The sequence below is a fragment of the Chelonia mydas genome, chromosome 17 (assembly GCF_015237465.2).
Source record: "Chelonia mydas isolate rCheMyd1 chromosome 17, rCheMyd1.pri.v2, whole genome shotgun sequence".
Lineage (NCBI taxonomy): Eukaryota > Metazoa > Chordata > Testudines > Cheloniidae > Chelonia > Chelonia mydas.
The window spans coordinates 1,952,004-1,978,476 of NC_051257.2; the positions used below are offsets into that span (position 1 = coordinate 1,952,004).

The window sequence follows — 26,473 nt, forward strand, 5'->3', positions numbered from 1 at the left end:
GCACGCCCCCTGCTGGGGCTCCAGGGACAAATGCCCTATGGCGTGGGCCCTGGCCCTCAGGGACTGTCCCTTTCTCCTACACCACTGCAGCAGCATCCCCAGACCTGGGCATTAGGGGCTCCACATTCACTTCCCCCACTGGCCAGGCATGGCCCGAGCTGGCTGGCTGATCTGGTACAGTGCTTCTGCATGGCTGGGGGAATGTCGTCATCGACTTCAGAGAGCTCCAACGGGCTGTGGACCTGCCCTGCCCACGTTGGAAACACCCACAATGGCATTGACGCCGCAGATCTCCTGGCACCAGGCCCACGTCTCGCGGGGCGGGGCAGTGCCCAGACAGGGACCGAGTGGGTGACAGAGGGACGAACAGCACCCAGGAGTCCTGGCTCCCTCTCCTGCGCCCCACTCATGGGCAAGTGTGGCCTCTGCCCGCCTCAGAGCTGTGTCAGACGCTGGCTGAGGTCAGGCTCTGTTTTCAGGGCCTGGCGCAGGGAGACTGGGATGTGAGGTGGCCTTCCCAGGCATGCCTGGGGGACCAGAGCACTGTGAATTAACGCACAGGCATTAAGCGCAGCAGCACTGCTTAGCAATACACGGTGCACCGAGCGCTGCTCCCCCCACGTTAACCAGCTCCAGCAGGGCAAGCCCCCTGCAACGTTCAAGGGGACGATGGGATTCCCATTAGCAGGCAGTGCAGTGCGCTGGCTAACTGGCCATGGGGGAGAATGGCGAGGCCCACACCTTGGACAGACACTTTTACTGAGCAGTTCTTACTGCTCCAGAAATTTCACATCTCCACAACTGTGCTCTCAATTAGACAAGGGAACTCTGTGCAAAGGGCTCGCATTAGTTTCATTTAAATACAGCTATATTATGAACCGGCTGCGCCCTTGGATCGATCAGAGCCCTGGGCTCAGAGCCAAGATCCCCTCTAACAGGAGACAGGCAAAGGGCGTTGAAGGAAAGGGAACTCCTCTTCCAAATGCTTCCCCAAAGGATAGCGGGGCCAGGCCTGCGGGGCTGTGTGTGCATAAGGCAAGGTTTGCAGAGGAGATGCTTGGTAGCACACACATCACCCAGCCATGTGGAACACCGATCTCTGCTCCAGACAGGCTGGGAGCGAAACAGCAAGGGCTGCTGCAGGGCAACACTGGGATGCACCAGCAGAGCTGCGGGGTGTGGGGGACAGGGCTAGCAGGGGGCTGTGGGTTGGGATTTGAGGGCAGAGCTGGGGGAGGGGGGCAGGCAGGAGCCCAGGGCTGGGCTAGCAGGGGGCTGTGGGTTGGGATTGGGGGGCACCAGCAGAGCTGGGGGAGGGGGGCAGGCAGGAGCCCAGGGCTGGGCTAGCAGGGGGTGTGGGTTGGGATTGGGGGGCACCGGCAGAGCTGGGAGAGGGGGGCAGGCAGGAGCCCAGGGCTGGGCTAGCAGGGGGCTGCAGCCTGTGTGCATGTGATAGAGAACACACACATGCTCAGGCTGCAATAGGGGATTGAGGGACACTCAGTTTCTCCGAGGGCAGCCAAACCAGGCCTCGGCTCAACTGGACCCAATAACCCCACATGCTGTGCGATTCTACGTGCCCTGGTGCAGCTGCCCCATGCACCGCCCACGGTCACTGCAAAGGCACCAGGACGGCTGCAACACGAGGCTCTGAAGCCGGCCAGTCAAACCCTGTGTTTTTCAGGCGGAGAGGTGACCCCAGCAGACCAGTCCTGGGACAGCAGGGGCAAGCCAGTGGGTTGTGCTCTGCAGACAGCTTCCCCCAGCAATTACACTGACAGTGGCTTGGGATGCAGGCTGAGATGCTTTGTATAAATTTAGAAAAATATTGTTCAAAATGTCCCTCACTGTGGATCTGCTGGGCTTCCCCCCAACCCAAGGGATACATTTCCTTTCATCCGTATCAGCAGGAGAGGCCCTTCTGAACAGAATTATGTCCCCGAATAAATAACAAAGGGGAGAAAGAAAAGCAAGAAACAGGCTGCAGTTCTGGGAGCGAGTGAAATTTCAAATTTGCAAAGAGCAGAGGATTGGGAGGGAAATAAGTGGGCTCATTTTATAGGCCTCCATCAAGTGCAAAATTACAGCAAGGAAGAGCTATGCTGATGTGTCTGGGTAAACAGGAGTTTAGCAGACAGAACGGAAATGACTCTGGCAGGCTGGGTGCCCAAGTGTGGCGGGCAGATTTACAGTGGCAGGCAAGCCCCTCCGTAATGCTAGAGCCGCCTGATTTACACACACACATAAAGAAAGCCCTATCTGGCTTAAACCAGCTAATTTATAACCACCGTTCATAACCCTATCGATTGCCTTTAGAAAGAAGGTGCTGCATGCATTGCAAAATCTCTCTCTCCATGTTAAAAGCAGTTCTGTATAAATCTCTGTTAATACATAACTGTTTACTGCTTTCATTAGGGTTATAGCAATAACAACTGTATCTATAAGTAAATCGAAACGTTATTTTTCCTCCCACCTCACTCGGCTCAATAACTCTGCCCTGGCTTCCCCCAGCACTAACTGGCTGGTAAAAGCGAAGGAAGTCTCTTGGGAACCCAAGGTAACTTTGCTAGAATTGCAAGTGTGCCTGGGAACAGATATATAATGTGATCTTAAATGAGCATTTTATCCGCCTAGCCTCAGGGCTCTTCTCTGCCCGGGGAGCATGGGGCGGCATCACACAGGGGACGGGCTATTATAGACCCGGAATACGAATTCTCCTTGTTCAATTCAAAGCAACGGGCTGGACCCGATCCTGCAAACATCTCCCTCCTCTGCAATCTAGCGCAGACAACACTTTGTTATTTTCCTTAAAAACAACGAGCCCCATAAACAAACTCTGGGGGCAGCCGAGGTTTTAAATCGTCAGAATTAAACTTGATGTCAAACACAATTTATGTCCAGACTAGCGTGCCATTAGTTAACTGGGATCCAAATCACAAGGGAACAAACAAACGGGGACTGAGCTGCGGAGGATATTAATTGTGTGTGACAACAAGGCTCCAATGGCCCTCTATCACTGTTACACACACTTACATTTATCATTAGTTGTTATAGATCCTTCCACAGCCAACGGCCCCTCCTGCCTCAGGAAAGAGACCTCACTGGCAAAGCCAGTCCAGAGACACTCAAGCCTCGGGTTCCAGGGGACGGCACCTGACTCCTCGTGTTCACATCCAGGGCATGAGGAAGGCTCTGCAAGCCACACAGAGCCGGGCACAGCACAGAGCCCCCCAGGGATCCTTCCATCGGGGCAGAGCAGCAGCTAATGGCAGTGGTCCACATGCTTCCACGCTTAAGCCCCAGACGGACCAGACGTTCCCAATGGCACCATTTGCGATCACTAAACCTCGGGCTTCAGGGCATCGCAGCTGGGCACTGAAGGGAATCACTCACTCTCACCCACACGCAATTGCTCCACTGGCCAGGTGCACAGTGGGGCTTTACACTTTCCTCTGAAGCATCAATCATCAGCCAATGCCAAAGGCCGGAGACCAGACCAGCTGCTCTGACCCAGCATGGCATCTGAAACTAAACGGCCAATATACGCTCCCCACAAATCCCCACTCCCTGCCAGCTGCGGCACTGGGGCCTGCTCCCCCACTGGGGGCGCTGTTCTGGCTTTGGAGAGGTCAGAAGCCACTGAGAAGGCAAACAACTGGGGACCTTCTTTGCTATCTGTCCTTTCCCAGGTAGAACACACTGCTTATCTGATGGGGCTTCAAGGACAGGGAGCCTGGGGGAGCAGTCACTCTGGGGGGGGGCCTGGGGGGAGGGGGCACTTGTCCTAGGTTTGCACAGCTTTGCCTGTTGCCTTGTGAGGAGAAGGGATGAGTTATTGTCTCATCATATTCCCAGGACATCCAGATTTATAATTGATTTCCTCTCCGTTCCAGGAGCGGCTACGGAGGACTCCCGGGGGAGAGACGCAGCCTGTCAGTTGCGCGGGCAGCGTTACCTGCGGACCCTGGTGTGATGCGAACAGCTGCTCCAGGCATGGCTGAAGTGAGCTGTGGGCTGAATGCTCACAATGCAGCCCCTGCAGACTGCCAATCCCAGCATGCAACAGTGCCATCCCGAACCATCCAGCCAGGAGCTGCAGACGCCCCCCACCCAGTGACACAGCCCCCTCCAGATACGGGCATACCCGATGCGGCTCCAGCACTGGTCCCTCACGGCACTGAGAGGCTCCCGGCCCGCCCTCTCCCCAGGTCCCCAGCCCCTGCTGCCAGCGGCTGAGCGCAGTGGTCGGGACACAGCCCGGTGGCTGCTTATTAGAGGGTTAGGGCTAGTGCACATGCATGGAGCGCGCTGCGGGGGGGGCGACATGCAGGGCCCAGCGGCGGGCTCCTTCCAGGCATGCTCGGGGTTAGGAACAAGGGGTTATTTAATTGCAAAGGAGAGTTGAGATCCTCACAGTTTATTCTTTCTTTTCTGATACTTTGTCACCACGTCCTGCAAACTGAGAATGGGGGGTGGAAGGGGGCAGGAGGACAAAGAAAATAAATGAACTTAAAGAGGCAAAACGGAACAAAACCACAACAGAAACAAACCGAGGCAAACCAAAGAGCAGAGCGGGGGAGGGGGAGAAGGAAGGAGGGGTTGGTGGACAGCAGCGCTGTCTCCTGTGTGGAGAGCCCAACGCACTTCCCCACACTTGCAGATTACAGCGCGCCGGGGCCAGGACCAGAACCCAGGGCTGCTGAGTGCTAGTCCAGAGTCCTCGCGGCTGGGCCTGGTCTCAGCGCACAGCCCTAGCCCGGTGCCCCAGCCACCTGCGGCTGGCACTGGAGTTGCTAGCGATGCTTTCTGATGCTGGTTCCTGGGGTGGCTGTACCCCGACATCGTCCATGTTTGTGGTGCAAAAGGCAGTACTCAGCTGCTCCCCCTGCTGGGCGGGGGGGGCGGGGTGCAGGCGTGCCCCATCATAACACCTAGCTCAGAGAGCATTTTCCATCCCCAGCTCTCCACGCTCTTTCCCAAGGTCAGTGTCATTACACCCATTTAACAGGTGGGGAAACTGAGGCACGGAGGTGAAATGACTTGTGCAGCGTTCCCCAGCAGGCCACTGGCAGAGTCCCAGTCTAGTGCTCTATCTACTAGCCCATCCCACCTCCCAGCCACTCTCGGAAGGTGCAGACGCACCCAACACCACAAACAAGTGCCTGCTTTGCAAGCGGCAATGTGAGGCCAAGGCGGGCCAGGCCGGAATTCAGGCAGCTTTTGTCACGGTCAGAAAGCAGGGACTCCCCAGGAACACACTGGCTCGTCCCATAAATTTCCAAGTCTCCGGGAAACAGAAGTTGCTCTCCCATTTTATGGCGAGGGGAAGTGGGAAGGAAGAGCCTGAACTGGAGCAGGGGGAGATAAGATCCGACCTGCCTGAATTGCTGCAAGGAACCAGCCCCACCAGGCACAGAGCAGCTCTGCACCCAAGCAACCGCTATCCGGGGTAGGGGGGTGGGGAGGGGGTGTGTGGCTGACTGCAGCATGTCCATGGGGGACCCCACCAGCTTCGCCATGGGGCAGCCCTGCCCAGTCTATTGGGAAGGAATGAATAGGACTGGGAGTTTCCCGGGCCCTGGCGGGTGAGGGGCAGCGGGGGTCTCCGGTAGGTAACCGTGCGGCTCCCACCTGTTGATGAGGTCCTCGTTGTCATCGCTCTCCATCTCGTCCTCGATGGCAGCCTGCAGGTCCCCGATCCGCTTGAACGCCAGCTTCAGGTCTGACTGCAGGCTTTGGTTGGCGGCCTCCAGGCTCTCCAGGTCCATTTCCTTGGGGAAAGCGAACCCAGTGAACGTTGGCTGCAGCCCCATGCCACAGAGAGGCAGCCAGTGCCAGCCTGGAACTGCCAACCCAGTGATGCGCTGTCACCCCACAGAGGGGCCAGGGTGGCCACAGCTGGAGCACAGCACCCAGTCCCGTCCATCGGCAGGGAGGGACCAGAGGTGTGCCCAGCATGTCACAGGGCAGTTACACCAGAGCAGATTTGCCCCCTCTCCTCCCCGAGGCAGTTACACTGGGGTGGATTTAGCCCATCTCCCATTTTTAAAGGGCTATTCTCAAGATGCCCAGCTCCCCGTTTCCCCTGCCAGGCTCTGTTTATGGGTAGGACCTACGCTAACCAGCCTAGTTTCATAGAGATGTTTGGGGATCAGTGGCATGACCCATATATTTAAGGCTGCACATTCGACCCCAACAGGGGCATCCCGGCTGGTCCCTGCTCCCACCCCTGGGCACACTGGGGGCAGCGCTCCCCATAGCTAGTCGAGGGCACAATCACATCAGCTAACAGTTCAGCGGGGTGGAGGGGGGGCTGGCTGCCCCTGCCTCGCCCTCTGACCAGGCTTCCTCACCAGCTCATGCTTCTTGCGGCTGGCCTCAGTTTCCTTCTTGGCCAGCTCGCCCATCTCCTCCTTGGTGTCCCGCAGCTGGCGCTGCAGCCGCTTGTTCTGCTCCTTCTCCCGGTTCTCAGCGGCTGCACGCTGGTCCCGCTCCTCCGTCAGCTTCTCCATGTTCTCCTTCAGGCGGCTGGCCAGGCTCTGGGGGCGCAGGGCACAGTCAGGCAGGTCACAGTTACCCCAATCCCCAGACAGGGCAGTGGAGGTGGCTAGGGTCACGCAGAGCAAGGGTGGGGAATAGAACCCAGGAGTCCTGGCTCCCCTCGAGATCAGCAGGGACATTTGGGCCTTCTAGGGCCAGGCCACCTCAACAGCCAGCCCTGCGGGATGTTAGCCAGTCATCAAGGCCTTGCCAAGCCACAGGGGCTCCTGGATGCCCTGCCCAGAACAGGGCCGCTGAGTCCCCATGCTGGCCCCCTCCCACACCCCCCTTCCCTCTCCGCCCAGCCGCAGCAGGCGACGGGGAGACGGCAGCCCTGACAGAATCAATATTCACTCGTCAAGAATAATCGCAGCAGAGAATGGCAATTACCCAGCCCGGCTCAGGAGCGAGCGCCGCCCCGTCGCTTCCCACTGAACGCTAATGGAACAAACGAACCCAGAGCCATGCATTTACATGAGGGGCTGGGGCGGGGGGAGAACGGAGGAGCCGCTTCCCCTGGGCGAGGGAGGGGGCAGAACAATTGCGGGGCTTTGGCGAATTGGAAAAATAGATTTAACTTTGTGTGAAGTAATTACAGCCTGTAACGCTGAGAAAAAATAGACTCGATCCTTCCCGGCAGCTGAGCCATCCGCTGCATATTTATGGCCCCGCCAGCGAGAGGGGAAGGGCAATACGGAGAGGGAGAGCTGAGCGCCTCGCCTCTCGCGGCAGAGAGGGGCTGCGAACGCAGAATATAAAGCAGGCTGCACTGAGCGGGAGCAGCAGAGTCTATAATTTCACTAAGTCAAGAGCAGCACTTTGCCGCGCACCGGCTGGACGGCCAATGATTGTTATCAGTACCCGCGGATAACCGGCCCAGGCAGGCGTGGAGCTGGGGGGGTCAGGGGACAGGGCCCAGCAGGATGCTGACACAGGAAGAATCAAGCCTGGTCCAGGTAACAGGCCGTGGGCGGCGGAAGGCCCGGAGAGCTGCCTAGCCGGTGTCCCCAGCCCAGAGCTCTGCACGGGCCACTCCAGGCGGCGTTAACGCTGCACCAGGAGCCCTCAGCCTCCCCGGTGGCACCATCAACCCTGCCCAAACCCGCAGCACCTGCTCTGGGACAGGGGCGCCCTTCGGTCCAGGCTTCGCACAGTGCTGGCACAGACTGGCCGAGAGGCTGCTGTGGGCTCCCCTGCCTGGCCCCACTCACAGCCAGTCCCACAGAATGACTGGAGCAGCAGCTGCCAACCTCCCTTGATGAACAGTCCTCCACCGGAGCTCGTGCCCAGCTGTGGCTGGGCTGGAAACGAGGAGTGGGGCTCAGATCACCAGATGCCCAGGGAGCTCTCAGCCAGCGTGCAGACCAGGCCAGGGGCCACTGGCAGACATGCTTGTTGAGGAGCCTGCTGCACTGATGGGGCTGCCCTGCTCCCCACCATGCGGGGCCAGCAGTGGAGTTGGCTCAGAGGAGTTCCGGCTCCCCTCCTCCCCCAACAGCGCGACCTGTGGGGCCAGGGCACCATCTGGAGCTCCCTACATTAAAGAAGTATGGGCTGGATGAATGGACGATAAGGTGGATAGAAAGCTGGCTAGATCGTTGGGCTCAATGGGTGGTGATCCATGGCTCCATGTCCAGTTGGCAGCCGGTATCAAGTGGAGTGCCCCAAGGGTCAGTCCTCGGGCCGGTTTTGTTCAATATCTTTGTTAATGATCTGGAAGATGGTGTGGATTGCACCCTCAGCAAGTTTGCAGATGACACTAAACTGGGAGGAGAGGTAGATATGCTGGAGGGTAGGGATAGGATACAGAGGGCCCTAGACAAATTAGAGGATTGGGCCAAAAGAAATCTGATGAGGTTCAACAAGGACAAGTGCAGAGTCCTGCACTTAGGACAGAAGAATCCCATGCACTGCTATAGGCTGGGGACCAAATGGCTAGGCAGCAGTTCTGCAGAAAAGGACCTAGGGGTTACAGTGGACGAGAAGCTGGATGAGAGTCAACAGTGCGCCCTTGTTGCCAAGAAGGCTAACAGCATTTTGGGCTGTATAAGTAGGGGCATTGCCAGCAGATCGAGGGACATGATCGTTCCCCTCTGTTCGACATTGGTGAAGCCTCATCTGGAGTACTGTGTCCAGTTTTGGGCCCCACACTACAAGGATGTGGAAAAATTAGAAAACGTCCAGCGGCGGGCAACAAAAATGATTAGGGGGCTGGGGCACATGAGTTATGAGGAGAGGCTGAGGGAACTGGGATTGTTTAGTCTGCAGAAGAGAAGAATGAGGGGGGATTTGATAGCTGCTTTCAACTACCTGAGAGGTGGTTCCAGAGAGGATGGTTCTAGAATATTCTCAGTGGTAGAAGAGGACAGGACAAGGAGTAATGGTCTGAAGTTGCAGTGGGGGAAGTTTAGGTTGGATATTAGGAAAAACTTTTTCACTAGGAGGGTGGTGAAGCACTGGAATACGTTACCTAGCGAGGTGGTGGAATCTCCTTCCTGAGAGGTTTTTAAGGTCAGGCTTGACAAAGCCCTGGCTGGGATGATTTGACTGGGGATTGGTCCCGCTTTGAGCAGCGGGTTGGACTAGATGACCTCCGGAGGTCCCTTCCAACCCTGATATTTTATGATTCTGTGATACCTCCAGGCGTTTGACTTGGGTCCTCTCGAACTCTAACCGCGTCTCCAGCTCCCGGATCTTGGCTTCCTGCCGGCTGACTAGAGACTTGTCCACCATGGACTGCTCGAGGAACTCCAGCTGGCTCTGCAGCCCTTGTAGCTGGGGACAGGACAGGCAGCAGCTCAGATCACGCCAAGAAAAAACCAAGGCTTGGCCCCATCCTGGTTTGGGAGAAGAGCCAGACGGGCCAGCACATCCGGCTCAGCTGCAGACAGACCCAGCCCCTGGGGGCCGGCGCAGTGCCTTGAACCAGCACCCTCAGCAGCCGGGTGCTCCCTTCTCTCCAGCCCCCTGGTGACGGGGGTGGGGACGGGCACTGCAGGCCATGCGCCTGTTTGCCCAAACGGCCTCTTCCCTGGGAGATCGGCAGGTGCTGGGGCCTTTGGGCAGCGCTACCCTGCTGGGGAGCCAGGCTGGGGCCATTGACGAGGGAGGTAGGGGCTCTCTGCAGGCAGTGCCCAGGCTGGGTGGCTGTCCCCATGCTTGCTGCTGGGGTCTGCCAGGCTCTCCAGACTCACACATGTAGCGTGGGCAGCTAGGGGCCAGCGATTTCCCCTGTTTGGCCCTTGCAGAGAGGATCAGGCTAAACCAGCCTGGCTGTGGACCTGGAGCGGCACGCGGATCTCCGCCAACGGCTGGACTCGTGTCGCTCGCGTCCCAGATTGCAGCGCAGGGGCCCAGCCCCTCCCAAACCCAAAGGCCGTACTCTGGGTGTGCTCCCCCCCGGCACAATGATGACCCAGGACCACCCTGCTACCTTCTCCTGCAGCTCCTGCTTCTCTTTGTTGGCGTCTTCCAGCTGGGACTGGAGGTCGTTTATCTGGGCCAGATCCCGGGAGGCCTGTGGGCAGAGAGTGTCTGGGCTGATCAGAATCCAGAGCCAGGCCAGCTGCCCTCTGCCAGCCCCAGGGCCACGGGCGCAGCGCCCCTACGGCAGGCCGTGGGACTTGCCAGCCTCCAGGACAGCCCCCGGGCGGGCTCACAGCAGGGGAATCCAGCAGTGCCCTTTGGGTGCCAGGCCTGCTCTCCAGCTGGGACGCCAGGGTTAGCCAGAGCTCAGCTGAGACTACAGAGCGGGGTGAAGACACCTTCTAGCGGCTCGCCTCACTTCCAGCCTCCACAGAGAGGTGCCTACGAGTGTCTGTGGTGCCAGGCTGGGCTAGCATGGTGTGGACGGGGCGCCTGGGGGCTGGGCTGGGGGGCATGCTCAGGGTGCTGGGGGGGGGGGGGGTGCCAGCAGCACACAGGACTGGTGGAGCTGGGCACAGGTGGCATCACCTGGGCCACTGATGCTTTGTGCTTCTTCATCAGTTCATTCATGTCCTCCTGGTCCTCCTCCAGGCGGCTCTGCACCTCGTTCTTTTCCCGCTGCAGCCGGCTCAGCTGCTCCTCCAGCTGGGGGGGAGACGGGAGAGAGGTGAGGCTGGCCAGTCCCATGTACACTGCTGCCCCCCAACCACTGCCCCCAAGGCTCCCCCCACCCACCCGGCACCAGCAGCAGGCACCTCTGTGCCCCTCCATCCTGCCGTAGCTGGGCACCAGACAGGTTCTGCCTGGGGTGGCCAGAGCCCGTGACAATAATGGACCTTCCAGCGCACCAGACCGCCGAGCCTGGGCTGGACGCAGACCAGGGATGGACTGGCTCTCGGGGGTGGGCTCGGGGTCTTTCCCCTGCGCAAGCAAGATTGATGATGAGAGCTCGGAGGAATTAGCTCGAGATGCTCATGCCCACAGGAAGCTGGGGCCCGAGGGCAGGGCCAGGCCCCCTTTGCCTGCCATAACCATAAGGCTCTATGCTGGCCATGATCCATGGGGCTCGGAGCAGCCTGGCAAGCCTGCTGGGCAGGGAACCGGCTCGGCGCAGGCCATGGGGGAGCGGAGCCGCGCGGGCAGGGAACCGGCTCAGGCACTCACGGCTGCCTTGGCTTTGGAGATGTCCTCGATCTGCAGGTGAAGATCCTCGATTTCCACCTCCATGGACTTGCGGGCCTTGACTGCCGCTGCGCAGGTGAATTCAGACTCCTCCAGCTGCAGAGAGAGCCCGACGCGGGGACTGTCAGCACCGGGCATGGGTCATGGCATGGGTGACGCACGCAGCAGCCTGGGGGCAGCCCCGGGGGTTTCTGTGGGGAGGGGCAGGGAGTGGCGGCTGCGGTAGCCTTGCCTGTCCAGGAGGCAGCAGCACTGGTGACGCCAAGGAGCCATTTCAGGAGTGGCAGGCACGGCCAGCACACGCCGTGGGGAGCAGGGAAGAGGGGGGGTGGCAGCCTAGAGCACAGGAACCCCCCCCAAGGGCCCGCCCTGAACTCCCCCAGCTCTCCCTAGCTCAGATCAGCTGAGTGACCAGGGCTGGGAACCCCCCTCGGGAGACACGGAGGACAAGGCCGGGCCAGGCACAGAGCACGCACGGTCCCGGCGGGCAGTGCAGACCTGATTTCTGAGCTGAGCGATCTCCCTCTTGCTGGGCGCGTTGTTTTTCAGGTGATCCAGCATGATCTGGGCATCCGCCAGCAGCGCCTTGGTTCTCTTCAGATCCTTGCGCAGACGCTTCTCCGTCTCAAAGTCCCGCTGGCTCACCTGGGCATGGGGAGGCCATGCAGGGGCTTGAGGGCACGCCCGCCCTACGCTCTCCATCCCAGAGCAGGCCCCCGCCCCCTCAGCAACGGGCATTGGCTCCCTCTAGAACCTGAGCGCCACACCTGCGATGGGCAGAACCCCCAGCCCCAGGGCTCTGCTCCACCCCGCCGGGGCTCAGCTCCTGCAGGGGATGGTGACCCCCGGGCACAGAGTGGGCGCCGCACTCCCTCTGCTCCACTCTAGCACGGCCCTTCGCCCTGCACCATCGGGCGCATGCTCCCTCCGCGGAGGCAGCTGCTCGCTGCGGCCAACCTCAGCCTCTGACCTCCTAGCCAAGGACCTGTCTGGTCCCCAGAGCCCGCTCCACCCCAGACAGCGGCAGGCCAGAGGAGTGCTCCTGGGGCAGGGGCAGCGGGGCCCGCTCTGGTTTAGGAACTAGCCAGCCAGGGGTGCCCACGCCCCACTCTGCCATGCTGGCTTCAACCTGGGCCAAACCTCCTCCTTCCAGCAGTGCTCCCGGGAGGAGAGACTTTCGGATCTACCTGGGTTCAGTCCTGGCCATTAACCCCTGGGAGGTCCAGCTCCATGCTGCACCCCCCAGCGGGGTCTCTTGCCCGGGCGGTACCTGGTCACTAGCCGCAGACAGCTTGCTCTCCAGCTCCCGTTTCTCTCTCAGCACCTTCTGCTTATCCTCGTACTCCTCCTCCAGCTGCACTTCCATCTGCTTCAGCTGCGCCCGGCACCCCAGACACAAGAGCAAGAGGTTTCCATGAGGCACACTCGGGCCAGGGTGGCCGGGAGAGCGGTGTGCTGGATGTGGGGGGCCGGGTTAGCAGGACGGGGGGCCGGGCAAGCAGGCCAGGGAGGGACAGGCGGGGCTGGGCGAGCAGTGCGCGGGACGGGGGCAGGGCAGCGAGCACAGGAAGGACCCTAACCTGCACTAGCCAGTCACCTACCGGCTGGGGGGCCACGCGACGAGCCCTGGGTCCCAGTCCCAGTCAGGCCCCCAACCCCGTCTCTTAGCTCCTGCAGACATGATCCATGAGGCAATTTGGTGATACTGACTGTCCCTGCGCAAGAGAGACCCTAGGACTGGCACAGTGGGGGCTATGAATCCGGATTGAGGGGCACCGGGGTTACCCCATCCCCAGCCTTCTGGGGAAGTGGGGAGATGCTGGCTCCAGACCGCCCCGGGTCCCTGTGCCATGATTTGAGAGGAGCAGCGCACTGCCTGACCCAGCTAATGCAGGCAGAGTGAGCAGACAGGGAGAGCGACTGGTTAAACTCGTCAGGCCAGGAGAGCGACTGGTTAAACTCATCAGGCCAGGGCCGAGCCATCTGCCAGCTAAGATCTGCGTGGGGAGCCAGAGTAACACAACCCGCCAATCACATCACAGGGCCCTACTGCCAGGCCCACAGCACGGGGTCTTCGGGGCTCGGGGGGACACACGATGCAGCAGGCCAGGGATATCATGGGGAGTGGAACAGGAGAGAGGGGATTCATCTCTAGGAAAGAGCCCCCCCTTCTCTCCAAACTCAGCCCACCCCCACTCTCCTGAGACCCTGCCCATACCCTGCAGGTGGCTGCTCCAGAAGCTGGTGCCCCGGCTGTGCCCTGTGCCATGGACAGCAGCTGGGCACTCAGCATCCTGCCCCACCCGCACCCCTCTTGCCTAGTGTCTCAGAGAGCAGCAAGCCCGCCGCCAAGCGGTTCGCTCTGCGTCCCAGCTGACAACAGCATGGCCAGGATGAACTGGCTTGCCCGGCCCCCAGCTTAGTGTGGCAGGGAGATCACGACCAGACATGGCAGCTCCTCCGAGCAAGGAGCACTGCACCCCTGCCTTGCTGAGCCCTACGTCGCTTGGTGCAGCCCCTGACACTGCCTGGCAGTCGGTGCCCAGTGTTTTCTCATGGCAGCATTCAGCACCAGGTCACGAGCAGCCAGGGGCTGTGTGCGCCCCACACCCTGTGTGTCCCGAGGGGGCTGTCCCCCACTCCATCCGACAGAGAGCACGGGCCAGCCCGGCAGGCACCAGGGCCGCTGTACCTGGGACATGGGTCCTCTGCCAGGCACAGCAGGCCTGAGGTACGTGGGTGCCAGGCAGCAGGGAGGCAGCTGGCTCTCCACTGGCCCAACCCTGGCTCTCCACTGGCCAAACCCTCGTGCCCCTGCCCAGCAGCTAGGGCAGAGCGACGCTCTGGCCCTACCTTCTTCTGGCACGACTGCCTGATCTCCTCCACCTCCTCGTCGCGGCTCTCCACCTCCTTGGAGTGGGTCTGCCGCAGGCGCTCCATCTCCATCTCCAGACGCAGCTTGGCCTGCGGGCGGAAAGCAGCCCTGGTCAGCCCGACGCCAGGGGCCTGGCCACCCCACTCCTGGCAGAGCAGCCCTCTGCTGATCACTTCCATCCTGCTGAGCCTGAATGCAGCCAGGCAGAGCGAGCGTGGGCCAGAGCATGGTCACTAGCCCTCAGGGGCAGCACACGGATAGGGCCAGCCCAAGGCCTGTCGGACCTGTAACCCTCAGTCCCCACCGCCCCACACACTAGACAGGAGCTGTCTGCCCCGGTAACATAGACGCCCCCTCGGCCAGCACGGTGCAGAGCAATCGGCCTGCACCCAGGGAGAGGTCCTGTGTTACCCCGGCTAAGAGCTGCCAGGGAGCGCAGGGACAGGGGCACCCTTGTGTTGGGGAGCCGAAGTCACAAACACTCCCTGCCGATCGCCGGTGCTTGGCACCAGAGACGGGAGCCCCCCCGCTCCCTGCCGAATGCCGGTGCTCGGTACCAGAGACGGGAGCCCCCCCGCTCCCTGCCCATTGCTAGGGCTCGGCGCTAGAGACGGGGGCCCCCTGGTCCCTGCCCATTGCCAGGGCTCGGCGCTAGAGACGGGAGCCCCCCCGCTCCCTGCCCATTGCTAGGGCTCGGCGCTAGAGACGGGGGCCCCCTGGTCCCTGCCCATTGCCAGGGCTCGGCGCCAGAGACGGGAGCCCCCCCGCTCCCTGCCCATTGCCAGGGCTCGGTGCCAGAGACGGGAGCCCCCCCGCTCCCTGCCCATTGCAGGGGCTCAGCGCCAGAGACAGGGCCCCCCGCTCCCTGCCCATCGCTGGGGCTTTTCACAGCGATGACACTCACAGTGCCACCAGTCCAATGCCCACGCTGCTGCTCTGCCAGCCAGCATCTTGGCAGTCCTTGCAGGCCACTGCTCCGTGATGGAAAGGCAGCATTACTGTCTCTCCGAGCCCCCAGAGCAGGCCTGACCCCACACACCAGCTGGTCGGCCCATGGGTTGCCGCAGCAGAGGGGGAGCGCTCCACCCACACTGAACTCAGGGTCACCTAGCAAGCCGGCCGGCCAGAGCCATGTGAGCCCTGGGCGGGAGGCAGCCAGCACGACAAACCCACATGAAACCGGCACACCCAGAAACCAGCCCAGGCTCAGCCTGCCAGCCTGGGACGCCTGCCGCCCGCTCGGGGTGGGAGCCGCACTCTGATCCCTGCATCGAGGCAGGATCGAATCCAGTGGGTCACCCTGCACCCCCACATCCCCCGAGGTCTCAGCCAGGCATCTCGCTCCAGGCCCTGCCCCCTCCACACCTGCTCCAGCAGCTGGATGGTCCCGGCCTGCTCATCCAGCTCCTCCTCCTGGTCCTTGACCTTCGCCTCTAGGTCCCGCAGCTGCTTCTTCACCTTGGCCAGGGAGGCCTCATCCTTGGACTCCTGGGAGGAGACGTCTTGGAGCTCGGCCTCCAGGGCTTCCACCTTCTGGGTGAAGCTCATGATGTCGGAGTCTCTGTCCTGGAAGAGAGAGAGCAGGGAGCGCCTGCTGAGCCAGCCGCACTGAGCCGCCCGGCCGCAGCCCTGCCAGCGAGGGGCAGGGGAACGGGCTGGCCGTTCTGCTCACCTGCAGCTGCTGCTTGAGGCCGAAGACCTCTGTGATGAGCATGTCCTTCTCCCGACTCAGCTTCTCCCGCAGCAGCTTCTCTCGCTGGGCTTCTTCGTGAGCCTGAGCGAGCTCGCTGTCAAACCTGAGACACCCACGGCCAGGCCGTCAGCTGTCCGCACGCCAGCTCAGCTCGGGCACCAAAGCCGCTCCGTGCCGGAGCGCCCTCCCCCTGCACTCTGCCATGATGCTGCTGTCTGCCCAGTCACTGCCCGAGGCAGGATCCGGGCGGGACGAAGCCGAGACCGGCTGGGGCCGTAGCTCCTGCTGAGGTGGTGTACCTGGCTCCTGCCCAAAAGGGCACGCATCTTTCCCCACACCCCCAGCCGGGACCCCCCAGGAGATTCCTGGCCGGCACTGAAGCCCTGGGGAGCACCAGGCCACAGGTAGCTAAGCACCTTCCTCCTGGGAAAAGGCCATGGTGCTAATGCAGCCAGGACAGAGCCAGGACAGCCCAAGGCTGCTCAGCGTGGGAGGCAGGTGCAGCGTCACTTCCCGCCCCAGCCCTCCTTCCCGCTCAGCTCTGTCCTGTCACTGCCTAGCCCGCTGGCAACGCAGATTCCTGGAGCTGTGCAAGGAGCCAGCCCTCACCGGACAGCCAGGAGAGCCCTGGGTGACAGCGGATGCCCCGTGGAGCAGGACAGGGGCCTGGCTTGATGCATGGGGCCAGGAAAGGAGGGAAATGCCTCTGCAGGGTGCGTGTACTCTGGGAGCTGGGGGTGATTCCCAGCTCGAGAAGATGACCCCGCGCTACCTCTGGGCGAACAGCAGGAGGGGTCGCTGCTGAGCGTGCGCCTAGCGTCTCTGGCAGGCAGACACTCGGGGCGGCAGCCCCTCCCCCTGACATGGCAACGCTTTCTCTAACTGCCCTCCCACTACGTCCAGGTGCTGATCCTGGCCACCCCAGGCAGCAGATCCCCAGTGGGGCAGGGGAGCCGAGGCAGTGGGCACGTCACTCCCTGGGCACAGCTCCTGCTCTGACTGGCTGGAGGAGGCGCGACGCTGGGAGAAGACAGAAGATTACTGGTTTCTCATTGCTGGGCCCCATCCCCGCAGTACTGTTAGGGGAACTGTTTCAAAAGCAGCGCAGGGACTCAGGGTACGTCTACACTAGAGCTGCAGGTGACTCCCCGCTTGGGCAGACGTACACACGCTAGCTCTGATCCAGCCGTGTGGCCGCCCGGGGACGTGCCCGGGGTGGTGAGCCCACCTGGCCGCCTGGAGCGCACTCGTTCCATCGGAGCTAGCGTGGGTATGGCCGCCCGGACTGGGAAGCACCCCCAGCTCCCCGGTAGACGTTCCTGCAGGAGCCCAAGGGTGAAAACGGACCTAGGCTCCTAAGTCCCTCAGGCCCTTCAGAAAAGGTCACTCCAAAGACACAAGGCGAGTCCATGGCTGAGCCAGGAATTGAACCTGGGGCGCTCTCGCCAGAGGCCACTGGGTTTCCTCACGCCCACCTGCTGGTTCTGCCTCCGAGGCTGGCCCGGCCGGGAGTGGGACTGGCCTGGCAGCATGGCACATTCAACCAGCCCCGGCAGTGTGCTGTCCAGCTGGGCCCAGGGTGGGAGTCCCCAGGAGAGGGAGGAGTGCCCACTTTGTCCCCCTGCGCGCGCACGCTCCTCACCTTCGCTGCTTCTTTTCCAGCTCGTGGTTGCGCCCCTGCTGCCCCTCCAGGTGCAGCTTGGTGTCCTGCAGCTCTGCCGTCAGGCGCTGACACTTCTTCTTCAGCTGGTGCAGGGCACGCTGGCACTCCTCGTTGTCAGCCTGAAGATCCGCCAGCTGCGGGGGGGGGGGGCGCAGTGGGCACGGGTTAGGGCTCTGCCGGGGGAGGAGACCGGGCATCCCAGCGCCTCCACTCAACCTCCTGACTCAGCCACAGAGCCTTTGGGGTGAGCCCTTCCCGGGTTTGCGTGGGGGGGAGCAGACAGCCGCACTGGGGTAACGGAGCCAGCAGCGCTGGCACAGAGAGGCTGAGTTCTGAGTACCCCAGCGAAAGAGACGCTCTGCAGTGTGCAGCCCGGGCACCCCCGCTGCCAGCCTGCCAGGGCCCCGGGCCGCACAGCACGGGGAGACGACAGGCGCCCCTCGGCTCATACAGGGCAGGGCCTGCTGGGAACTGCCGGCTCAGCCAGATGCGCACCCTGCGTTAATGGTAAGGGCAGCGCACGCCGCCACGTCGGCCACCGGGAAGCTAAATAACCGGGCACCTGGCGTCAGTCCCCGGTGTGTATAGGGGGTGTCACCGGTGCGCCGGGGGGGGGGGGGGTCACCCATGCATATGTGTATGTATGGGGGGGGAGGGGAGGAGATGGCACCGGTGCACACGGGACAGGGGTGGGGGAGGTCCCAACAGGGCCAGCCTCACTTACTCTTCTCTCCTGCTGCCTCTTGCTCTGCTGCTCCACCTCCAGCTTGTCCTCGAACTCCTGCTGTACGCGCTTCTTGGTGAAATCCACCTCGCGGACGGCTCGCTCGTACTTCAGCCGCCACTCGCCGCCTGCGGGAGGGAACCGGAGCCCCAGGCTGAGGATCTCTCCTGAGCAGACCCCAGACTGGGCTTGCGGAGCGCATGGAACAGGCCAGGGGAAGCGGGGGTCTCGCTGCTGCCATATGTGCTGAAGGCGGATGGTGAGAGCCCCCCACGCACCCCGGGAGCAGGGGGTGACCCCACTGATCAGTAACCACGATGCCCTGTATGCAGGTGGGGAAACAGAGGCATGGATCGGGCAAGTCACCTGCCCAGGGCGCAGAGTGAGATGGGTGATGTGCCCCCGTGTGTGGAGATGGAGGAGGAGCAGAGGGCAGGGAGCGAGAAGGGGTTTCGGGGGGCTGCCTGGGGCAGGCCAGCACCTGAGTCATCGTCGTCGAGCTCCCCGTTGAGCTCGGCCGCCCGGATGAGCCGCGCCTCCATCACCTCCATTTCCATGGACTCCATCTGCTTCTTCAGCACCTCGTACTTGGCCTGGGAGGGGGAAACAAGGCCCAGGTCGGTGCCAAGGGGCAGAACGGGGCACCCGGCCCCTAGGGGGACAAGGCCCAGGTCGGTGTCGAGGGGCAGAGCAGGGGTTTCTGCATAGGCACAGGGGGCAACACCGGACCTGGTGGAGGAGCTGGGCGTTTGTGAGTAGGACAGGGGGCATTGCCAGACCTGTGGGGGGCGGGGAGCCCACGGCTGGGGGAAGAGGTGGCTGGTGTGAAGGCACAGGGGGCATTGCCAGACCTGTGGGGGGCGGGGAGCCCAGGGCTGGGGGAAGAGGTGGCTGGTGTGAAGGCACAGGAGGCATTGCCAGACCTGTGGGGGGCGGGGAGCCCAGGGCTGAGGGAAGAAGTGGCTGGTGTGTAGGCATAGGGGGCATTGCCAGACCTGGGGGGAGCAGGACCCATTGCCGGTGTGCGGCTGGGTGTCCTGCTCCAGGCTCCCACAGCCCCTGCGAAAGGAGACTGCTCTCGAAGCAGAGCTCAGAGGCAACGGTGGAGTGCGCCGGCAGCCAGCCCCCCTCACCTGCAGATCCTTCATCTCCTTCTCCGCCCGCAGCCGCTCGGCCGTCTCCGCATCCAGCAGCTGGGAGGCCGACTCCCCCGTGTGCCGCTCGTCCGTCAGCTCGGCCGTGAGCTCTGCCACCTGGGGAGCCGCAGAGCGAGGCTGAGCAGGCGCCATGGCCAGGGCGGGGGGAAGGGGCAGTGCCCAGGGATCGCAGCGAGGCGGGGCCTGGCAATGGGGCCTCCACAGGGACCCGGAAAGGGACCCACCCCTCTCCCCTGTACCCGCCAGACCACACAGCAAGCCTGGGAAGGCAGCTGGCGCCGTGCCCACATGTCCAGCCTGACATACCCTGCTCTCCAGCCGGTCGCTCCCTAGCCGCAGCTCGCTGCGCTCTTTCTCCACCTTCTCGAGCTTGCCCTTCAACTGCTGGATCTCCTCCTGGAACAAAGACGGCAATGAGGGGGGCATCACCAGACCAGGGCCGGGGGAGCCCAGGGCTGGGACAGCAGGGCCCCTCCAGGCAGCAGGAACTGAGCTGTTAGTAACTGATGCCAGTTTGGGGGTCTCAGCCCCACAGTGCTGCTGGCCCCCCATGCCAGCAGGGCTGGGAGGGGCACGCAGGGGGCTGGGGCTCTCTGCGCTGAGGACTCTGCATGGCCTTTCCCGCAGCCTGGTCTACGACAGGATGTCACTTTCAAACCTGTCTCTGGAGTGCATCTTCCCCCCACCCCACGTCTCCCCGCTCTCCTCCACTGCCACCTCGCAGAATCCAGCATGCAGCCATGGTGACAAGGCCGCAGCTGGGAAGGGCTCTGGGCTCAGCACCTAACCGGCCCATGGGAGGGTCCCGGGAGCTGATCCCGGCCCGGCACGGCCCAGCCCAGCGGCCTGCAGATGGCAAAGGGGCACCCCCCACCTCCCCATGCAGGAGGCTGATCTGAGGCAGAGGGAGCGGCACGGCTGGGCCCAGCAGCTCCGCCGCGCTCCAGCCGCAGCCAGAGACGGGCGAGAAGGGCTCTCGGCTACCGGTGGACTGACCCCTCGATGCCAGTAACCTGAACGGGCTGCGGGGGGCTCAGGCCGCCCAGTCAGCATCACGCATCCACGTAGACGCCACCCGTCCCTTCTGCCACTGAGGCCAGGGGCATCCCAGCGCACGGGGCTCTGGCTCGGTCGGCAGAGCCGCCAGCCAGGCCCAGGGCTGGGGGCTCTCGGGGAGGGCAAGCAGGAGGCAGATGACAGCCTGGCACACTCTAGGTTGGCCTCCTGCCCTTCGACGGCTGCCAGGGGAGGTTTCCTTCCCAGGCACTGAGCCGCAGTTCTCCAGCAGAGGGGAAGGACCAGGCTGCCAGCCGCCCCCACACAGTGCAGCAGCCTCTCGGCACAGAGCTTTAGCTCCATTCGCCACGCCTGGTAATTGGGCCCATGCAAACACAGCCTCTCGCAATGCTAACGACAAGCCGATTCAGAAATTAGCCAGCTATTTGCTCCTTCACTGGAATCAGACTGGGTGAGAGACGCCAGGCATTCTGTCCTCGCACGCCTCCCCCTGAGCGTGCACACGTACCATGGCTCCTCACATTGCCGTGCAGAGCCCAGGACAGAAGGTGACCCAGTCTGAGCCCTGTGTGACCCCCAGAGGGGGCGGAAACTCGCCCCAAAGTCCATTTGTGGAGGGGGTTCCCTGCATGCTTCCCAGCCCAGCAGCAGCACTGCCACGAGCCGGCTGGAAAACCCTCCTGAGGAGGGGGCAAGGCCAGTCTCCCATTTGCACTCCCCTTCAGACAGCCCGGAGCGACTCCCGTCCCCGGAGCAGCTGCGGCTGAGATCCTACGCACGTCTTTGCCCCGGATCTGGTCCTCTGTCAGCTGCACCTCGATGAGGGGCCGCACGGTGGTGAAGAGCTTCCACCAGGGCCAGTCCTTCACCCCCTTGTTCTTCTTGATGTTCTTCTGCACACAGCGGATAGCCAGCTCCTGGATCTGGGGAAAGCAGCCAGGGTCAGGGCAGCCCCACCCTGGGCCAGAGCTGCCTTCCCTGCACTGAGTGACTCCACCCGGGGGAGCCCAGGGCCTGGCTTTGCCAAGAGGCAATCCCATGTGGAGAACATGGAGACCTGGGCCAGTGGGGAGGCATTGCCTGCCAGGGGCCTGGCGGAGCAGAGCCCCCGTCTGCCTGCATAGCCGCTCCTGTCACCCTCCCTAGAACAACTGCACCTGGCTTCTTTACTGCTGGATGAATCCAAGCTCCCACGCAGCCATCAAAGCTAATCCTGCTGACACCCGCACAAGCTCTGCTTTATGGACTCTTCAACAATACAAGTAAGAGCTGACACAGCTACTTATCTTAATGGAAGAGCCACTGCCCTGCGGAGCCGCACACAGCCCCCTTGTGGTGCAGGGAGTGCCAGCTTGCGGGCAGTGCCTATGTACCCATAACATTGGCTCCCTGGCTCCGGCAACAAGACGAGGCAGGCTGCAGCCTGGAGTGCACAGAAGCCAGCAGGAGATACCTCCCCCTCCCCAGCCCCCACGCAGCCCTCCTGCCCAGCTCCTCAAGAGGGGGTGGCTGCCGGCACGCTGGGACCTCACCGGAAAGCAGGGGAGAGCAGGAGCGGCTCCGTCTCCTCCGTGCTGGGTGCCCTGCAGGCAGGACCTCCCCAGGGGAAGCCCAGCTCGGAGGGGGCGGCACTCGAGGCAGAGCTGCCCATTTTAGGCGAAGTCATGCAGCTGCCGGGGTGGTATGTAAACGGGAAGGGGACCGGGGGCGGGCACGGCAGGCGGGCTGCCCTGCTGAATACCTTTCTCTTCTTGAAGTGCTGGCGTGCTAGGAAGCCCCTGCACGCAGCCTGGAAGAGTGCAATGTTCTTGCTCGTTTGCTCGTCTCGCTGCTCCTCAAGCTTGGCCAGGGTCCCTGCCCGGAAAAACGCCTGCAGGGGAGGAGAACAGGTGAGCAGAGCCCCGGGGGGCAGACAGGGGGCCCCGCCCCGGACACTGCAGAAAACTCAATGCCCCCATCCTCACAGGCACCCGGCATCGGCCACTCTGCGAGCCAGCCTGGCCCACTCGTGCACAGAGGGGCCCGTGTGTGGGTGGGGAGCCGGAGCGCGGCCGCACCCTGCACTGTTGGTCAGAGGGGATCCGTGCAGCTGGCAGCACCAGGCAAAGCCGCCACGGTGACAGCCTGGCACGAGGCCAGAGGCTGCACCGGAGACGGGCGGCTCCCTCCGACCCCCAGGGTCTCTGCCTCTCCTTGCCCGGAGCTCCCCAGGCAATGGCAGCTCTGTGCAACGCTGCTCCCCCAGGCTTGCCTCCCCGAGACCAGACTGCCCTGAGCTGCCCCCACTGCCGGAGCCAAGCAGGGGGCCGGGAGACAGAGCTATAGGAGTGACCCCAAATAATCTCACACCCACTTGGCTGGCCTCACGGACAGAACAGCTCCCATGCCAGCTTGCTGCCTTCAGGCAGCCTCTGCCACTGCCCTGGGCTACAGCACTGCCCGCCGTGCCGGGGCACAATGCGCAGCCAGACCACCCCAGCCCCTCTCCCGCTGGGCCGCGCCCTGGAGATGAGCTGTGACTAACAGACACAACCCTTACACAAGGTGGGTGCAAATGCCACAGCTGGAGCCTGACTGGGACCTGTGTGCTTTGGACCAGACAGACGGGGGGACGGACGGCTAGGGAGCAGACTGACTGGGGGACGGACGGACGGCTGGGGAGCAGACGGGCTGGGGGGACGGACAGCTGGGGAGCAGATGGGGCGATAACCCGCCCCAGGGGCCGCGCAGAAGGCTGGTCTACCAGGCTGGGCCAGAGGCGGTGCAGTCGGCATGCCTCTGCCCTCGCTCCAGCGCAGCGATTCCCACCACCGCCTTACTCTGGGGGGCCCCTGGCTCCGGCCTCAGACACCCCTAGGTAACAATAACCCAGAGGAGTCGCTGCGGAGTGAACGCATCTGTCCGACAGCAATGGCTGCGATGCCCCGTGTGCAGATCCAGGGTGGGGGGTCCCTGGTGCTGGGCTGGGAGAACGTGACACGTTCACTTCCACCCCCATGCTCTCCGAGGCCCCGGCTGTCTTCTCACATGAGCCATGTGGCACAGAGCGGCCTGGCCTCTGCCAGGAGACGAGCTGGCCCTTCAGAGCTGCTGTGCCTCGCCAGCCCAGGGAGAGGCGCCCATCCCGGACGGAGGCCCCCCGCAGCGTGAAGTGCCAGTCGCCCCTTGCAGTCAGTGCCATGGAGCAGGCCTCAATAGCAGGTGGTCCTGGCACTCGGCCCTCCAGCGTCCCCCGCTCCTAAGCAGGGGAGACACCCTGCAGCCGCTGGCTCTATGGCCCCATCCCTGGCAAGGCTGCCCCTGTGGTGCTACCAGCCGGTGGCAGTCGGGGCCTGGGGCCGGGCAGAGCTCGCCCAGTTTTTATTCCTTCAGCCCACTGGAATTCTGCGGGCGAGACGCGCAGACACGGCCCCTCCTGTCCCAGCACCCAGCGTGGGGAAGCCTAGCCTGGCCCGCAAGCCCGATACCCAGAAAGAGCCTTTGTCTCCTGAAGCTGCCTGGCCTCCTGGCCCCCTTCCCACGCTGTACAGCTCAGCCCGCCTGACCCACTGCAGACAGGCCACGCTCTCACAGGGCTTCGTCTGCCCCAGGCTGGGCCCAGAGCAAAGGGGAAGGCAGGCAGAGCTTGTACCCAAGAATCCCCTGCTCCCCCCGCCTGCTGGGGTGGTCAGTGGTCAGGGCAGCACTGACCTTATGGGTCTGGGGAGCACGGCCCAGGCCTCCGAGTACCAGGGACTCAGAGTAGCAGCTTGGGCAGGGCAGGGAGCGGGAGGCTATGCTGCAGGGGGGCTCGCAGGTGTTTGAGCTGCTGCTGTGAACGCTGGGGCCTGAGATCTTGCATAACTTGGCTCTGGGGCCAGATGGCTGCTTCATGGCCGCCCCCCATCCCAATGCTCAGCCACTCAGAGCTGGGGGCACCAGCGAGCAGCGCCCCACACCCCCAGGGCCAAGCAGAGATCCTCTGCTGCTCTCAATACACTGCAACCCAACTCATGCTCCCCCGGTGCCACTTCCAGAGTGGGGGGGGGGGCCGGGAAGGGGGTGGACAAGGTCGCAGTGCCAAGCAGCCCTCCCCACAATCCCAGCCCTATGCTGGGAGCCACCGACGGGACATGGGTGAGAGACACGGACGCCTCATGGCTGCAGCCTGTGCCCCCAGCAAGGTGCACGACGGCCCCGTTGCCACACGAGGTTCTGGGAAGCAGCCTGGGCGGAGTGGCCAGGAGGAGGTGCAGCGGGGCAGTGAGCTGGCCTGCCCAGGCGAGGCTCTGCAGAGGGAGCAGTGCGCCCACGGGGACTCGGCCCAGTCAGCTGGGAGTGTGCTGTCAACCTGGCCCCTGCTCTCCTGCTATCCCCCAGCATGCACCATGGCCAGGGGCCCCAGCGAGCATGGTGCAGGCACCAAGAGGTGCCTTATACAGCGCGTCTGTGACTGGCTTCAACTCCCCGAGGGGCAGCGCTGGGGTGCCGAGCCTGCCAGCCCGCTAGGGTGAGGGGCTGCGCAGAGCTTGGGACGGGCCCCCGAGCAGCTGGCTGGGAACAGCAGGAATGCTGGGAGGCTTACCCGGCTCAGGCCCATGTGGTAACTGCTCTTCTCGAGGTCCAGCGATTCCAGGAGCTCCTCCACAGCCTGCAGGGAAAAGGGGGGGGGGGGGTCAGCGTTGTAGGGGGGGCTCAGCTGCAGGGAGGTGTGGCAGGAATGCACGGCTGTACTTGCAGACACGCCAAACACTTCCCAGCTGAGCTAGAGTTCGGCATGCTAACGAGCACCGCTGACAGCAAAGGGGCACCGAACCCAGTGGGCAGCAGAGTGCTGACATGCCCCTATCCCCCGCAGCAGGGCACGTGCCCTCTGCACTCAGGGGACTCCCTCTTGCACTCCCAGCCACACAAACTGTCTCCAGGGAGAGCTGCTTGCTCCCCATCGCTCCCCAGGCAGGCACGTGCTGCCAGCTCCGAGGTGCAGCGAGCGCCGTCCCCGCCCCAGGTCCCACATGCTCATGTAGGGGAAGGAAGAGGAGGTCACGGCTAGTCAAGGGAGCCTTTGTCTCCTGGAGCTGCCTGGCCTCCCGGCCCCCTTCCCACACTGCACTCAATGCATAGCTCAGCTTCTCCGCTGCCCACGCAGCCAGTGCCCAGCCAGCCTGGCCATGGGACACACTAGATGGTAGGCAAGGGCTGGAGAGGGGCCACCCGCCTGCCCCACTGGGATGTGCCGGTCCCCCCTTCCGTGACCTGCCTACGCAGTCCTGGCAGGCCGCCAGGTGTGTTCAACACTCTTCCAGTGCTTAGCGGTGAACCAGGAAACACGGCCCTCACTGGGGTCCAGACCAGGTGCTTCACGCGGCTTCGTCCTGCATTCCCATCACAGGCTAGAGCCCTCACACGGCCGGGCGTTAGCAATCCCGCCAGCTAGACGCCACTGCGAGCACAGAAGGTCTTTGCCAGCTGCAGGGCTGGGCTCAGCAAAACCCAGCATGTGGGATCAGTCCTCTCCTCTGCAGAGCTCGACCAGCACAAATGCCCAGTGCGGAAGTGCCAGCTCCCCACTCTGTGAAACGCGCTGTGCTCCCAGTGGCTCTCTGCCACAGCAAAGCCATGCTGGGTACAAGTCCCTGCCTGGTCTCTCAGCAGCGGGAACCTCTGGAATCTGCCACCCACCCCTATAAGCCCCCAGGTCACACCACTCGCTGCATGACCTGTCCCTCTCCATCCTCAACTGCAGCACTGTACACAGACTGTCTCCACTGACAGCGCCTTGTGGGGCTCCGGCACTTCCTACGTCCCCATCCAGCACCTAGCGCAGGGGCCATGTGAGTGGGGCTTTAGGGAGCCACGACACGACACTTGCCGGGAACAGAGGAGCAGGGGCACACACCAGGTGCAGACGGTCTTCAAAAGAGGAGGGTCAGCTGCAGCAGGCTCCCTTTCTCAGCTGAAGGGAAGGGGCCAGTATCCAGAGCCTTGGCTACACTAGGCTCTGGGGGCACTCCTCTCACCATTCTCTAGCACACGCTCTTCCGGGGGCAGCGTGGCCTGGGCCGAGAGCACTGGCCTGGCACTCAGGAGAGCTGGGCTCTATGCCCAGCTCTGCCTTTGGGCAAGTCACTGCCAATCTCAGTCTCCATTCCCCGTCCTGAGCTCGTCAGGGCAGGCGCTACCAGTGTACGTGCAGCCCCTGGCACCATGATCTGGG

General features: G+C 62.9%; 1 protein-coding gene across 27 annotated transcripts in view; it reads right to left on the bottom strand.

The window, feature by feature from the left end:
• Window positions 1-26,473, bottom strand: part of MYO18A (myosin XVIIIA) — a 141,906-nt gene that overhangs the window by 12,772 nt on the left and 102,661 nt on the right. For 21 of the 27 annotated variants that reach the window (XM_043531026.1, XM_043531027.1, XM_043531028.1 and 18 more), the window contains 20 exons: window positions 24,842-24,907; window positions 22,019-22,147; window positions 21,057-21,200; window positions 19,567-19,656; window positions 19,237-19,356; window positions 18,585-18,696; window positions 18,104-18,231; window positions 17,359-17,513; window positions 15,696-15,819; window positions 15,389-15,589; window positions 14,002-14,112; window positions 12,419-12,523; window positions 11,647-11,793; window positions 11,131-11,244; window positions 10,495-10,611; window positions 9,974-10,057; window positions 9,178-9,315; window positions 6,354-6,539; window positions 5,632-5,771; window positions 4,415-4,459 (listed from right to left, as the gene is read on the bottom strand). In XM_043531026.1, the coding sequence (XP_043386961.1) occupies window positions 4,415-4,459; window positions 5,632-5,771; window positions 6,354-6,539; window positions 9,178-9,315; window positions 9,974-10,057; window positions 10,495-10,611; window positions 11,131-11,244; window positions 11,647-11,793; window positions 12,419-12,523; window positions 14,002-14,112; window positions 15,389-15,589; window positions 15,696-15,819; window positions 17,359-17,513; window positions 18,104-18,231; window positions 18,585-18,696; window positions 19,237-19,356; window positions 19,567-19,656; window positions 21,057-21,200; window positions 22,019-22,147; window positions 24,842-24,907 (2,456 nt within the window). The remainder of the gene's footprint in view (window positions 1-4,414; window positions 4,460-5,631; window positions 5,772-6,353; window positions 6,540-9,177; window positions 9,316-9,973; window positions 10,058-10,494; window positions 10,612-11,130; window positions 11,245-11,646; window positions 11,794-12,418; window positions 12,524-14,001; window positions 14,113-15,388; window positions 15,590-15,695; window positions 15,820-17,358; window positions 17,514-18,103; window positions 18,232-18,584; window positions 18,697-19,236; window positions 19,357-19,566; window positions 19,657-21,056; window positions 21,201-22,018; window positions 22,148-24,841; window positions 24,908-26,473) is intronic. The other 6 variants (XM_043531025.1, XM_043531029.1, XM_043531033.1 and 3 more) reach the window with 1 other exon arrangement.